The sequence below is a fragment of the Pseudopipra pipra genome, chromosome 19 (assembly GCF_036250125.1).
Source record: "Pseudopipra pipra isolate bDixPip1 chromosome 19, bDixPip1.hap1, whole genome shotgun sequence".
Lineage (NCBI taxonomy): Eukaryota > Metazoa > Chordata > Aves > Passeriformes > Pipridae > Pseudopipra > Pseudopipra pipra.
In genome coordinates this window covers 8,491,703-8,506,511 of record NC_087567.1, presented here as the reverse complement: position 1 = coordinate 8,506,511, position 14,809 = coordinate 8,491,703, and the positions used below count along the sequence as shown (strand labels likewise).

Below are 14,809 nucleotides of genomic sequence, written 5' to 3'. Positions count from 1 at the left end.
GAGGTTAATTACCCTCCTACCTCTTTTAGGCAAAAATAACATGCCAAACTCACATAACAATTGCTATGGAGGCTGCATAAAGCCTGAAATAGTGCTGTAAAAACTACACTCCCATGAAATATGTTTCTGTGGCATGAGATGGTTTTGCTGCCCTTCCAACACAGCTGCCCTCATGACCCTCACAGTTCTACCAGGGGGGCCCAGCAGCCAATGTGGGGCCATCCCAGCCTGACATCACTGAACACAACAGCTAACAGCAAGTCAACCAGGGCCCTCAAGAATAAAACGGTCTTAAAACCTGAATTAAAGCAGCCACAATACTGAGACAAGGTGACTCCAGGCTCCCACCCTCTCCAGGCTGGATGCAAAGGGGGTCTGTCCCACTGACCACAAGCTGCTGCTTGAGCTGCTGCATGATGAACATCAAAACTAAATAAAGAACCAAAACCAGAGCTGCAAATCCTATTTGCAGACCTTATTCTCTTACAACACACAAGGGTCACATCACTGAATGCGACAGCACCAGGATTCCTGGGGTCAGAATGCCAAATCTGCTCCATGGATGCTGCTTGTAATCCCAGTGAGAAAGAACAGCAGAACCCCTCTCTTTACTACATTCCTTTCCCTTTCATTAGCACCCCTATCCCTATGAGTTCCATGGCTGCCTTTAAACCCCTCCTGAGCAGACTATTGTATTTTGACACAATACCACACCAGTCCAGCACACAAGAGAATCCTGCAACAAAATTCTCCTAATGAGAATCCTACAGCTTTCTCCTGTTCCCAGTAGTTAACAACACTGAGAAAGTGCTATTACCAGAGGATTTTGTCCTATTTTAGGGTGACAGAATATGCTACTGCACAGGACAAAAGGGTAAGGGCCAACAATGACAAATATTCTCCCCATTGACATCTCTGTGGCATTTCACTTTCTGAATTGCTATTACCTACAGTACCCTAACATACCCATCACACATGTTAGGTTTAAAACTGATCCTATAGTCACTTGCTACAAAAACAGTGAAATCACCAATATTTTAGGACAGTTTCTCAAATCTATTTATACCTTGCAAGCATATGGACAAAGCTGTTTGCATCTGCACATTTGTTTGGGTTTTTTATCATAGCAACAGAAGTGTCAGTGGAAAATAATATCCCATGTTCCAAGAGCCATCTGGATCCCACTGGGGAGGGTCAGTTCACCTGGAGGTGATGGAACACCACCAGAATGTCCCCAAAAGTGGAAAAAACCCCACAGTTTGACAATGCAGGTGTATGTGGGATGTTAGAACACTTGAGAAAACCCACCTGTGAGCATCGAAATGTAGGCAATTTTAAAACTGACACCACTCTGGAGGAAGAAATTGGTTTGGCTGACACCTCTCATTCCCCCAGGCCAACAGCACTTCCACTCCAGAACAGACCATTCCAGTGCCTTTCCTTCTAATTTCAGGAATGCTAAAAGTCTCTACTGTTTCTAAGCTTTTCACTTGACCCCCTAAAACCATAACATTACACTCAAACTAAACTGTCAGAGCAGCTTTAAAATCTGAGGAGTACACTGCAATTTTTCCAGATCCCCGAGCACTGGCCTTGCCTCCCTTGCACTGTTTTGACCCTGCAGGTCACTCCTGTCAATCACTCTGGGGCTGAACATCCCACAGGACTGAACTGGATGCCAGGCTTAGGAAGGAGCCCTGCTATTTTGGGTTTTAACTGCACACAAAATGTGAAAACAGCGTTCACAGCCCTACAGAAACACTCGCACTCTCTCCAAGAGAGGCCCTTCAATTATATCTCGAGTAAAAAGGAACTGAGAGGTATTACACAGTGCTTTGTTTACACTCACACTGCTGTTGTAAAACCATATGTTAGACTACTAGTGACTGTGTCTGACGCTCTCTTTTATCATTCATGTGCTTAATCACACCCTGCACTGAGTTAACTGCACAGGATGGGGGTTTACTCAGCAGCCTGTGTGAGTATCTAGGTCTGAGATCACGTGTGTCCCCAAATATTGCATATTTTAAGAACTGTTAGAACTCCTAAGCAGACAGTTGATGCAAAAATCAGATCGGGGATTTTAAAATGTTTGTGAATATCAGCATTAAAATCAGACAGAATTAATAGGAAACTATGTTGTCCACTACACAGAGAATAAAAAACATTAAACATTAGAAGGCAATTGATTTTTCCCACTTTGTTGCTGGAAAAGCACTGCTGCTGAGTATGAGTCAATTGTGCTAAATTGTAGGTAACAATGCAATTTACAATCCAAGAAAAATCTGTATTGGGGATCACACTCTCAAATACTAGATGGCAGGGGCTTGTTCTCCCTCCAAGACTTGCCCTCCCTTGCAGCAATTTTGTTTAAGTCACTTTTCAAAGCTTAATCATGTTAGAGGAATAAAATCAATACGTGAGAGAAATCTGAAATCCTCCCTAGGATTTGCAAGAGCAAATTTCTGCACAACATGCAGGCATGTCACAGACAAAGAACACCAATTTTACAACTTAACAGCACGGACTGAATCAGGCATGGAGGGAGAAAAATTTGCATAGAAAATAGCTGGTCTTGCCTGGCAGCTGAATGTTTTTACTTCACCAGCTACATATGTCACCTTCAATACTGTACTGTCTCCTATGCTTCATCGATGTGCTTTTTTAACTTTTGCATTTACTGATAAGAAAACACAATTTCACTGTACCTGCAGTAAATGCAAACACTGAAATAGCCATAAAAAACAGTCATTTAAATACCAAGAATTGCTATCCAAGTTGATGGCCCTTCCTTCAGGGATTAAGAATTTACTGTTTCAGATCACTGACTTGTATTGCAAAACACAGCAACAATCAAAACAATCAATTCTTAACTGTGTATTGTAACCCCCCCAGAGCTCTTACCTTTGAAATGCAAACGTTACATAAGGAATTAAACTCATGAGTGCACAGCAAACCTACAGCTCCCCTCCTCACCACAGTGCCTTGGAAAACGTTTGATTAACGGTGAGTACTAAGCTCCCTTTATGTCAGCTGTTTGGAAATACATGCTTACTTTCAGGATATTCCAAAAGGCTATCTTAAACATTGAATTAGGAAGGCTACAGTGGCTCTGCCTCGACTAATCCATAAAATAAGTACCCCACTGTGCCATTTCAGAACTGTATTTTTTCCCAGCCACTGTAAATTATATGAAATATCTGGGTCATTAGCAAATGCAGTTTTAAGGAATCTGAATGTGTGGCAGCCTTGCTGCTACCTAGAAAACACTGTCACATGGGAGTGCTCTTTGTATCCTTGTTACCTCCAGGCAAATATTTTATTTTTTCTTTAATTATTTCCAGGAAAAGCAGAGAAGAAGGAAGTCATAACCCTTTTCTCCCTCCATTATGAATGGCAGTATCACTTGGTAACACCCTGATACTTTCCTTTCAACGTCTCAGTGCCAAAATTTCTTTTTCTCATGGCTGCAGGTAAGTCCAGAGCATAGTGCCCATTATCAAGGTGTGAGCTCTGTCATCATGCACACTGATGTAAATTTGCAGTGATTTAATTAATTTCTGGGTGCAACTAAACTGCAACAACACAGCCAGGAGCCTGAACTTCACCCAGACCCCTCAGGAAGACTCTGGGTTGTCAGGTGGTAAAACTACAGCCCTGCTCCTCACAGGAGAAGCTGCTTCTGGAGTGGTTACAACAGAAGGGCTGAGTTGAGAGCATGACAACATCAGCTCCTGGGACACATCTGAGAGCAAGTCAAAATGGAGCATCTACTGCCTGGGCAGCACTTGAGGCTGATGCCTTTAACTTCAGCCCAGAATGGGGATAAATGGAGGCGAGTAAAATTAGCAACAAACTATTGTCATAGTTTCTTTTGGCCAGAAACTTTCATTTGTTCATGTGAAATATGTGAACTTGTTTTCAGCTACTTCTACACCAGCAAAAAACCACTGATTTCAAATGAATTACTGGCCACTCACAGGAATAACTGATACTGGCCCATATATTTTACCATTTCCCTTTCAGGTGTGACACTGCTTCAGGTTGATGAGCAGCAGTTGATCTTACCATGCCAGATCACTGTGTAAGCACCTGCATGGTCTGCACACCTCCCAAATGTGATTACCTGTCTCAGAAAGAAGTCGTAAACGTGCTCAGCCTATTTCACTTGTTGCTGAAAACTCAACGTGGAGTTGAAGCAGAATCTGGCACAATAAAACATCAACTGGCACTATCCTGAAATACACATTCACACAATCCCCTGCCAGAACTGGGGCTTGCTGAACATGTCACTCACAGTGCTCCCAGACACTTGGCTGGTAGTGAAGCTCCCTCCCCAGTGAAAGGGAACCAGATGGCGAGCGACTCCTGGCATTTCTCAGTGTAATGTGAAGTGTTTCTGTAGCTGGTGAGCACATGCCATCCCGTCAAGTCGCTTTGGAAACAGCCCTTCATGTCTTTCTTCAGATTTCCACACAAACAGCAAACACCCCATTCAAGAGGAAAGGCCAGGCCCAACCCTGCCGGCTTTCAGCACTGAACCACAAGTCTCAGCTCGGAGTTTCTGTTGTCCTGGAGATAAAGAAGCACCTCTGAAGGATTTATTTCATCCTCTGGTCCTGTTAGAGCCTCTGAGCGTTCAATTGCTCACCAATTTCCATGGAGAAAGATTAATTTAAACAACTCAGTTAAATGCCCACAGCCAGATGGGATGAACAGAGGCCAGAAAACCAAACTGCCTGAAAGCACAAGTTCCACAACCATTTGTAAGGGCAAGCAGTACTTGACAGCTAATCTGCTCTAAATTCAGGAATTTAGAGACATGACTGCTCCTGGCTGTGTCAAATTTACATGGCCAAATCATTTCTTCCTTTAGTTAAACCACATGTTTTCTAGGGCAAAGCAAAAGCTTGAAAGCAAACTTGCTAAAAGTCTTTCCACAGCCAAAATACCTCACCTAAACAGCCACTCTGAGGCCACTGGCATTGCTGCAAGTGGGCATCAAACTGCATGGCAAGAAGAGGATTTTGATGTGCATGTGCTAGGCAGAATGGAATGAGGTACAGTAGTGATGGTGCGGCCTTAGGAAAAGAAAAGCACCAAGCTATTAGAAACAGAGGCCTCAAAAGCCTTCTAAAAATAAAACAGTAAAAAAGTTAACCAGAAAGGTTAGAGTTTATTATTTTCACTGTGCAGGTAAGGATTGCTTTGCTTCAACAGAAAGCTGCTGCCTTGCTGCAACATCTTGCCTTGGGGCAGTTTTCAGAGAGTTGTTATCTTTCAGGAATGGTAACATTCGGCATGTTTACTACATGCCACACAAAAACAAGCAAAGAAGAAAGAAAAAGGAAGGAGAAAGAAACAGAAACAGCCAGAAAAGGCTAAATGCCCTACACAGTCCAAGCCACAAGCCCCACTGAAGTCAATATTAAGAATTTATAGACTCCAAACTTTGGATGGCAGTGGCTTGGAGAAGTAGAGAAGAGCTGGAAAGCTGCTTGTGCCCAGCTGGCACAACTGAAGGGACAAATACTCTCTCAGTTCATAAACATAACCCAGGGCTACTGTTGGTAAGAGTCATAATTACTCAGTCCACAGTGCTACCAAATAGGATCCTTCCTGTCACCACATGAACTATGTCAACAGAAGGAGCAAATAACTGACACATGAGGGCAAATCCATCTTTCACTGATGAGAATGGAAAGATCTCTTTTGAATGTAAAGGGAGCTGAGGTGGATCAAGCCCAAGAATTGTACCATATTCAAAAATATAATTAATTTCCATTGACAGTAAATATGTTCTAATGTGTTAAAGGGAACTGCTTCCTAACAGTGTCTCCTCAGTTTAATTTCATGAGATGTATTCCCACACAGAACTTATTAGGCTCCTGCAGATGCAAGGTTGAAAGAGTAGATTTTTGCCATCTCCAAACATCAACTGTGATTCATCACACAGAAAGCCCATTTTTAATAAGCCTTAAAACCAGACTAGGTCATCTGCAGTGGCTGTTCTACAGTAAATCTGCACTTGCAAAATTGATTCTGTACTCCTTTAGCAAACCTCTTTTGGTGATTTACAAATCCCATTTACTCAACTGACACGTGCTCCCACCCCTGACTACACCAGACACAGGGAAGTAAACCAGAACAACCCTGACAGATAAATAGATAAGATGTAGAGATAAGACTTCTCTGTCCCAGATTTGCAAATATCAAACACTGCCAGTTACAACTGACCAAAATACAAGGGATGCATTCCTCATCCCTGGCAATCTCTCCTGTGCCTGCCCAGCAAGTCACCCTGTCCTGAAACCCACACACAACCACTGACAACTGGTACTTCTCTAGTGCTGTCTGTACTGACATTTCCAGTTTCCTCTTTCTCTCCATTTAAACATTTTCCAGCTAATATACTCCAAATCACTCAAAGCTTACAAGATCACCACCTGAATCCTTCTTGCATCTCACAGAACCCGCTCCCCTGTCACAACCTTAAAGATTTTTAAGACCCAAAAGGATTGTTTTGATCATCAGTGTCATCCTGCTGCAAAACAGCCAGTGGAATTTCATCAGTCTTACTCAGTGCTGCATGAGAAAGCCACTGGTCTGCCTCCAGATAAACACAGCAGTGCAAAAAGCAATTTGGATGCAGTGTATCTGGCAGTAGTAAGGATTTAAAAATATTTCTATTAGTTTATATAAAAATATACAACTTACCAAGAGACAAATAAAACCAGAAATCAAAGAACTCGTTACTGTTGCTCATTTCTCCTTATTTTGCTGGTTAAAACAAGAAACTCCATCTTCTCATTAAGAAAACGTTTAACAGACCTGTGACTATCTGTAAGCAATAAGCCTTCTGTCTCCTGGTTTCCTGATTTAATTCACAAGCTGTGTTTCATTAAGAGTGGTAAGCCAGAAATAAGTAATTTGCTCCAACAATTACTATGAATTCACTCTGGTTTTGCTGCCTCTTTGGCATCCCTTTATAAACCACCGTTTCATGGGCTCCTCACACTAATTTGTTTTATTGCAGTTTAAAAGGTTGTTTGATACTGGTTTTCTGAACCCTATCCCAGTCCCAACTCCACTCCTCCTTCCTGGCACCCAAAATTGCTGGGGTGTATTGAGGAGTTAAGTGCAGTATCCCGAGAGTTCTCCACGGGAAAGCATTTCTTGCTGTTTAAATTCGCTGGAGCTGCAGCCCTGGATGGAACCACTGACGGGAACCGTTTCAAACCAAGCGCACGCCGTTGCCCTCATTGACTCTGGCCCGAATCCCACTCCCATTTTACACTGATGTCACGATGTACAGTGGTCCCACTGACGCAACCGCTCCGAGAGCAGTGGCGCGACTCCAGATTTACGCTGTGTCACTGGAGGGAGGGCTGGATGGAGCCCTCGCTTCCAACCCATCACCTGCAGCTTTTGGGGTGCCCGGACAGTGCTTCCCTGCCTGTCCAGACCAGGCTCTGCTCCCAGTACCCCAACGGAGCCGGGCACCCCGGTGCGGGCTCAGCTCAGCCAGGACGGAGAAAAACCACAACAAAGGCACCCCCCAAAAAGCACCGCGACCTCCCAGCACCGGGACAGGTCCCTCCACCCCAGGGGACCGCGACCGAGTCAGCCCGGGGGTCTGGGCCGCCCAGAGGGACCAGGAATGCTCCGGGACCCCCTGAGGGATGGAGGGAGCCGCGATGTCTTTAGGGAGGACCCCGCGGGAAAGGCGGAGGGCGGCCGGGGAGAAAGGGGGTCCAGGCTGCCCTGGGGAGGGCTGTGGGACCCCCCGAGGGACGGGTCCCCGAAAGGAGCGGGTCTGGGCTGCCCTGGGAGGGGCGGTGCGGGCGGGTGGGTCCGGGCGGGGTCCGGCCGCGCACAGCAGGTGAAAGTTGCGGGGGCTCGGGGGGGTCGCCCCGCTCACCTCATCCCCTTGGCCGAACTGCAGCCCCAGGGCGACGAAGTGCTCCACGCGGATGAACCCGTCCGCATCCTCGTCGCACACGTCGAAAACCTCCTTGAGCTTCCGCAGGAACCGCAGCAGGCTGGCCGGCTCCATCGCGGGCATCAGCGGGAGGCGGGCGGCGCGGCCGCGGCCGCAGCAGCCATGATCGCCCGCGCCTTCAGCGGGTGCGTGACATCAGCGGCGGGGAGCGGGGCGGGAGGGACGGCGAGGAGGAGGAGGAGGAAGGGATGGAGAGAGGGAGGGAGGGATGGAGGAGAGCGGAGGGAGGACGCGAGAGCCGGCGGAGGGAGGGAGGGAGCGAGGGACGGGAGAACAATGGGGCAGAGCCGGAGGATGGAGAGAGAGGGAGGGAGGGGAGCCCGCGCTCGGCGCGCGCCGCCAGGGGGCGGAGAGGAGCCGGCGGGAGCGGGGAAGGGAAATCCTGGGAATGGGCAGGGACAGAGCGGGCAGGGTGGGCACCTGGGACAGTCAGCAGGGTGGGCACGGACCGCCGGCAGGGTGGGCACAGACCGCCGGCGGGGTGGGCACCTGGGACAGTCAGCAGGGTGGGTACGGACCGCCGGCAGGGTGGGCACCTGGGACAGTCAGCAGGGTGGGCACGGACCGTCGGCAGGCCCGGCACCCCCCGGCTCCCCGCCAGGCTTCGTGCCTCCTTGCCTTCCCCAGGCTGAGAAGGTTGGGGCTGTTCAGCCTGGAGAAGCGAAGGTTCCGTGGAGACCACGCAGCCCTGCCAGTAACAAAGGAAGCTGCAGACTGTGCACCAGTGATAGGACAAGGGGGAATGGGTACAAATTGAAAGAAGGGAGATTTAGGTTGGCTATACGGAAGAAATTCTTTACTGTGAGGGTGGTGAGACACTGGCACAGGTTGCACAGGGAGGTTGTGGATGCTCCAACCCTGGCAGTGTTGGAAGCCAGGCTGGATAAGGCCTTGAGCAACCTGGGCTGGTGGGAGATGCCTGTGGCAGCAGGTGTTGGGAGTAGATGATATTTAAAGTCCATTCCAACCCGTTTACATTCTATGATTCTATGGCAGACCTGTCCCCAGCCCCTTCACTGCTCCACACGTCAGTCTGACATCCCAAATAAAACACTGGTCACACTACAGTACTTCTTCTGATGAAAAGCCATTGATCCTGTTCTGAACAGGCCCAGGGCAGGGGGAGAAAAGCTGAGTGTAGAGAGCTAAGGGGCAATTAAGGAAAAGCAGGATGGGCAGAGGTTCCCACGCTCTGCTGCGCTCAAGAGAGAAGGCAGAGCCAGGCAAAGGAACTCCTCGTGGCAGGGCATGGCTGGGAACAGCCACTGTCCACCCACACTTTAACAAGACAGAGCTGCTAACAAAGGGATGTCCCTGCCTTTAAAAGAGTCCTCATTAAAGCCTCCTGCAACTGCTGTGCTCCATGGCTGCGTTTTAATTTGATCTCTCTGCTCTGTCCCTTTTCTCTCATGCAGATTTTTGGACTGCTTTTTAAGCCCACAGCTGTGAGCTGCCAGAGGGGAGACCAGGAACGGTTCTGGTTTCTGCATTGTGCCTCAGACAAGGAATGATGGGTCGGCCTCTGGGTAGGAAGGAGCACTGGCTCAGTGAGACTCAGGTACTTATTGCCTCTGCCAGCACGTCTTTCCTGCTGTGGTTGCTGAGCACAGGTGACCATCCATCACTGAGTGACGTTCTGGAGGTGATTGATGAAGCTGTCCAACTAAAATGACCATGTAAGTGCAGCAGGTTTTGAATCCAGACAGTATCCATTCATTTGCTTCCTTCAGTAAGAGAGGTCCATATGGCCCTTAGCAACCCTGAAAATCCCATGATTAGAGCAAGCTGGTCAAATTAATCTCTTTTCTAGGAACCAATAGGAGTGTTCTCAGGAAGTTGTATTTCTTTGAACACGAGTCTCTCATTCCTTTTATGTACAAATTCAGGGTTAGGGAAGAGGCTGGCTTGACTGTAAGTCAGCTGTCAGCCACAACACAGTGACAGCACACACTGCAGTAGCAATACAGCTCCCCACGTATTCACTCTTTGGCACAGACATATAGAGCTGGTTCCAGAGCCTCTGCCACCTTTACCTTCCTTTAGTTTTACAAAAAAAAATGAAGAGTTCTCCTTTCCCTCACTGATGTGCTAAAGGGTCTTCTCAGACTGGGAAAAAAAAATCAAAGTGCAGAGATCAGATATGAGAATTTATGGAGAGATGTGAAGAGATCTGAAAGAGAAAAGGGAAGCAAAATATTTGATCAGCAAACTTCTCTGAAGCTGTCTAGTTAGAGCAGGATTCTTAAGATGTGGGGATGTTCAGCTTTTATCTCAGAAAAAAGGAACCCTCGAACTCATCTTCAGGTTACATGGGGACTGAGCTCAGCACACCCCTTGGGGGCACCTATTCAAAAATCTGTGAGCTGGTGCCCCTTGGAGTTGTGGAATCAGTTACTGTCAGTCTGTCTGCTCTGAAGTGGAGTTCAGCCTCTTCAAAGCCTCAGAGCACATCTGTGTCACTGTCCCACTTTGTTTGCTGAGATGTCTCAGAGTGACTCCTTGCACCATCTGACTCACTTCTCTGTGTGCAGGTGGGCAGCTGTGCAGTTCCAGACTGGGAAGTGGACTTACACTAAGTGCTGTGGTGGAAAAAGAAAGGAATACTTATCCCTGTTTGCCTTGACCATGGGAGGAATTCCCACACCTTGGAGGGGTTGCACTCACTTTCATGAAATCCAGTTAATTTCCACTGATTCTCTCTCTTCCTGGAGAAGGAACTTAGGCTAGATATGCAAGTAAGGAGCAACACAGATTTAGACCCAAACTGTCAGTATTAAAATCTGTGTCATTCTTGCATTAATTTGGTGGGGAGGTGGAAGAACAAAAGCTCCAGGTTGAGACACTGCGGTTTGGGGAGTTAGCACTATAGTCTGAGAACTGCCACAGACAGGCTGAGTGCCAGCAAGCACTGGAATCAAGCTGATAAGAGAGCTGAAGAGGCTGTAGAAGCTGTCATTGTAGGCAGCTGAATATTTTGAGCAAATATCTGACAGCTGGGAGATGATTTGACAGCACTGAACACAGGAGAATTGGGATGCGAGGTGTTGTCAGTAAAGGTCTGGGATCTGAAAGCTGGGGGTGCCCCAGGGGTGCTAAAGTCAGGACAGGGAGACAAACATGTGCCACCCACTTGCTGGGCAACTGCACTGCCAAGGCAGAGTTTCTGTAAGGCTGGATGGAGGAGGTCAGTTTTTATTGCCAGTGGATGGAGCTGGCATTACTCCTTGCTGATCTCTGCTTCTCCAGGCCTAGGTAGGACCTGTCTGCTGGTACCAGTGGGCTGTTTTTCCCTACTGGTGTATCAAAATGTTTAATCAGAAATGTTTGGCAACTTCTCCATTTGACTCATGCACTATGTGAAGTAAATATTTTACATCCTGCCAATCTAGTTTCCTGAATCTGAAATATGACAGTGGAGGTGATTCCATATTTGCCTGTTAAGAATAAATAGTTCAAGAGGAAATATTTCATTGAATACCACAGGCCATGGCTGTCATTTGCAGGATTTCTTTACAATCAGCTGCTTTTCCATCAATGTCACTTCCATTTACAGAGAAAATTGTAATCTGGTGTCAGAAACAATGCCTAAAGAGTGCATTCCCCAGGGCTGATGACCTTATCTACAGTTCTGGTTGTGTGCCAGAATATCACAGCAACATTTTGAGACCCAGCCTCTCAGAACAATTTCTCTTTATAGTATACACAATACAGCCCTCGTTGAATATTTGGCTTCTAACAGTCTTACTGGTTTTAAATCAAATCTTGTTTCCCATTGATTGATTAAAAACATAACAGATGTGCTTTATCAGCTGGGTATTCTCTTTAAGTGTCACAAACAACAGGTAACAGGCAGGAAGAATTAGCTTATTAACACTCTTGCCCCTGATAACTTAAAAATATTACTTAAGAGGCAATGGAGTTTTCTCAGACTTGCTTAATTAGGTATGGCACAGAAGATACCTGATTTTTTTTTTTAGTGCCTTTTTGCTAATCTTTTTTTTTCTGTGATAAAAAGTTAAACAACAAAACAAACCTCAGAAATTTTGGGGAAATGTTTCTATAAGCAAGGATCTTCCTTTCAAATTTTCTAGGTGCTAAAGGACCTCACCTCATAAAAGTTTTAGTGGTTTAATTTTACACAGTCTGAACGCTCTTGCTCTACTTCAACAGAACTCCTACCAGATTATGAATTAGGCATGGCCATAACTCTGCCAGATGAACCAAACTGCACTTACCTCAAACACATTAATGCCTTATTTGTTTCATTTACAACACACGTACCACCCTCAGAGACATTGGTCAGGAAGCTTTAAGGGCAGGCAAGGAATACTCCACTTAAAAAACAGCATCCCTTGGTACAAATCACAACCTCAAATGCTGTGTGCAGGTGAAAGCAGCCAAATTCAGCTGTTACTTGCAACTATAAAGCCTTGTTGTAGTCGGGATTGTGCTCACAGAGACCAAAGTATCCGTTCTCCCGAAGTTATTGCCAAAATTAAATAATCCCCTGCCCCGGTTCACATAGAACCGACTCACTGTGAATTCACAGGATCGAACGCGCGTTTCCAAGTGCTGCCCTGCCCAAGGCCAGCGTGTTCCCATGGCATTTGCAGGTTCCTTACTCCACCGAGTGGCCGGTCATCCCACTGCACGCCTGTCCCAGCCCAGGGAATCCACGGCTGGCGACGTGAAGCAAGAAAAGCAATAGACAAGAGATAAAGCCTGCTTCCTCCCTCTTCCAACGAGTCCCACAGCCCTCCGAATGCCCTGGGGCCGAACCTCTCTTTGGCACATCCCAGAAGCCTCCCTGCTGCCTTAGGGAAGGGACAGCACCTGTCCACTTTTCTCTTGACGAGCTCTGAGCAGTTGGGCAGAATTACATTGCCCTCAGATTACAACATGCAAGGGCATCTGGCTACCTCTTGAAAGCAATGGGATGTTTAAAACTCCAAAAGCCAGTGTAGTAGCTACAGCCAAGCTATTATCAACTTCTACCCCCAAAAGAACTGTCGAGTGATACACAGACATTCCTCTCTAGAGGGATCTAAGCAAACCACTTTAACAGACCTAAGCCACAAATTCTTGGAGACCATTTTTGCCTTTTTTCCCCTTCCTCCATTTATTAAAAAATAAATGATTCATCTAGAAAATCACCTAGCAGCTGTAACAGACTGAGAATGCACCAGCCAGTGTATTTTCTTTAGCCTAACTCACCCATAACACAGCATATGAACTGTTCAAAGTTCTCTCTTACTGCTTCAAATAAAGTTTCTACAATTTCATTTATTTTGTCCTATCCAAGATGGACTACACAACATCTGAATAAACACATTCCATCTGCAGTTTTACTACAGCTGACTACAGGAATGTAATTCCCAGATACTGCTGTATTTAGCAAGGAAAAGTGGGACAGAATAATCAAATTAGAACATGATATACCACACTGATGCTAATGCCAAAGAGTGATCACTTGTTGTGTCTCCAAACAGACTGTGTGAGATGAGTCCCAACTGGCTGAGTAGTGGAAGATAAAGGACAGAACAAAAATATTTATACAGGAGAATGTAAGTGCAGCATCACTGTCACTGTGACCATCCATGGACCAAGTTGGCTGTGGGGCTAATGGTGCTGAACAGGCTGTTTCAAAGACACACTGCAACCAGCTTGTAGAGAAACAGCCCTGAAAAGGACACTTTAGGAACAGAGAAGCAATTAGAAAAGCACCTTAACCAGGCTGGTTCTAGCAGCCTTTATAATTGCCTTTGAAAATGACTGTGGCAGGCATTATCAAATCTACTGACTGCAGCTTGCAGATGGAATTATTCCAGCTGTCTCTTAGGCTTGGATGATTCACAGCATTTTCAAACAGCCACAGCCCTAGTCAGAACAGTATCTACCTATAAACCCACTGCATTAGGCCATTCATACTAACACACCTCTAGTCCTGCAGGTATATCCAACATAGTTCTGTCTACCTCAATCACCAATCACAAAGAAAAAAAATCCCCCCCAAGCAGTGACCGAATGACATTTGTTCCTCCATAAGAGCTGAAACTGCTCTTTAACTACCAAATGTATTATACAGCAAATGCCAAAACCAGGTCCAGAAAAGCTTTTGAGGGTGAACTCTGCTCTATTCAAATTCTTACTGTTCCTTCATTGCTGTGGGCCAGATAAATTATTCCTTTCCTGAATCCCTCCTGGAAAAACCATTAATATATCCGAGACTTCAGAACTGACATACACAGATTGTGCTGCCATACATCAGAATATTTACAGGATAAGAGACACAACATGACTGTGAAGAAGTGCTCTGAGATTTCCATCTTGCCTCTGTACACAGACATTCTCCTTCTGTTGTGGCTTTGAAAGAAACTTCTAGATTTCTTTCTCTGGCTGAGAAAAGGCAGATTGTTATAGGAAGCCAAAACTGCTCTTGCTGAAGCAGCAGTGGTGAATTATTGATTTTTAACGCAGATTTGTTTCTATGAAAATTATCTTCAACTGATGGTGAGCAAAATAAGTCAGTGGCTGTCAGACTACCTATGCAGTCAAATCCTGCAGCTGCAGAGAATAAAATACAAGTATTGGGCTGTTTTCTCTTGACTGACCCAGCATCTGTAAAAAATCTTATTAATATTTAGAACGACTCACTCTAATGGATTTGCCAAGTGACATTTCCCTTATCTGGAAATGACACACTGCATGAAATCCAAATGGACAAAGTATGTCACTGCTAATCAGATACACACAGCAGGACTTGAACTCCTTTCAAAGCAACTCATTTCTTACAGCGTCTGCTGGACA

The 14,809-nt window shown here is 45.9% G+C and overlaps 1 protein-coding gene and 1 long non-coding RNA gene across 3 annotated transcripts in view; both read right to left on the bottom strand.

The window, feature by feature from the left end:
- Positions 1–8,293, bottom strand: part of RAB11FIP4 (RAB11 family interacting protein 4) — a 115,397-nt gene extending 107,104 nt beyond the window's left edge. Inside the window, exon 1 of one of the 2 annotated variants that reach the window (XM_064676044.1) lies at positions 7,922–8,293. In XM_064676044.1, coding sequence (XP_064532114.1) covers positions 7,922–8,065 — 144 coding nt within the window. In that variant the 5' untranslated portion in view covers positions 8,066–8,293. The remainder of the gene's footprint in view (positions 1–7,921) is intronic. The other variant, XM_064676043.1, reaches the window with a different exon arrangement.
- Positions 8,294–8,776: 483 nt separating this feature from the next.
- LOC135424624 (uncharacterized) lies at positions 8,777–12,576 on the bottom strand. Its single transcript, XR_010435285.1, has 2 exons — positions 12,238–12,576; positions 8,777–10,108 (listed from the first exon to the last, which is right to left on the bottom strand). It is a non-coding gene; the product is annotated as an uncharacterized LOC135424624 (long non-coding RNA).
- Positions 12,577–14,809: the final 2,233 nt, after the last annotated feature.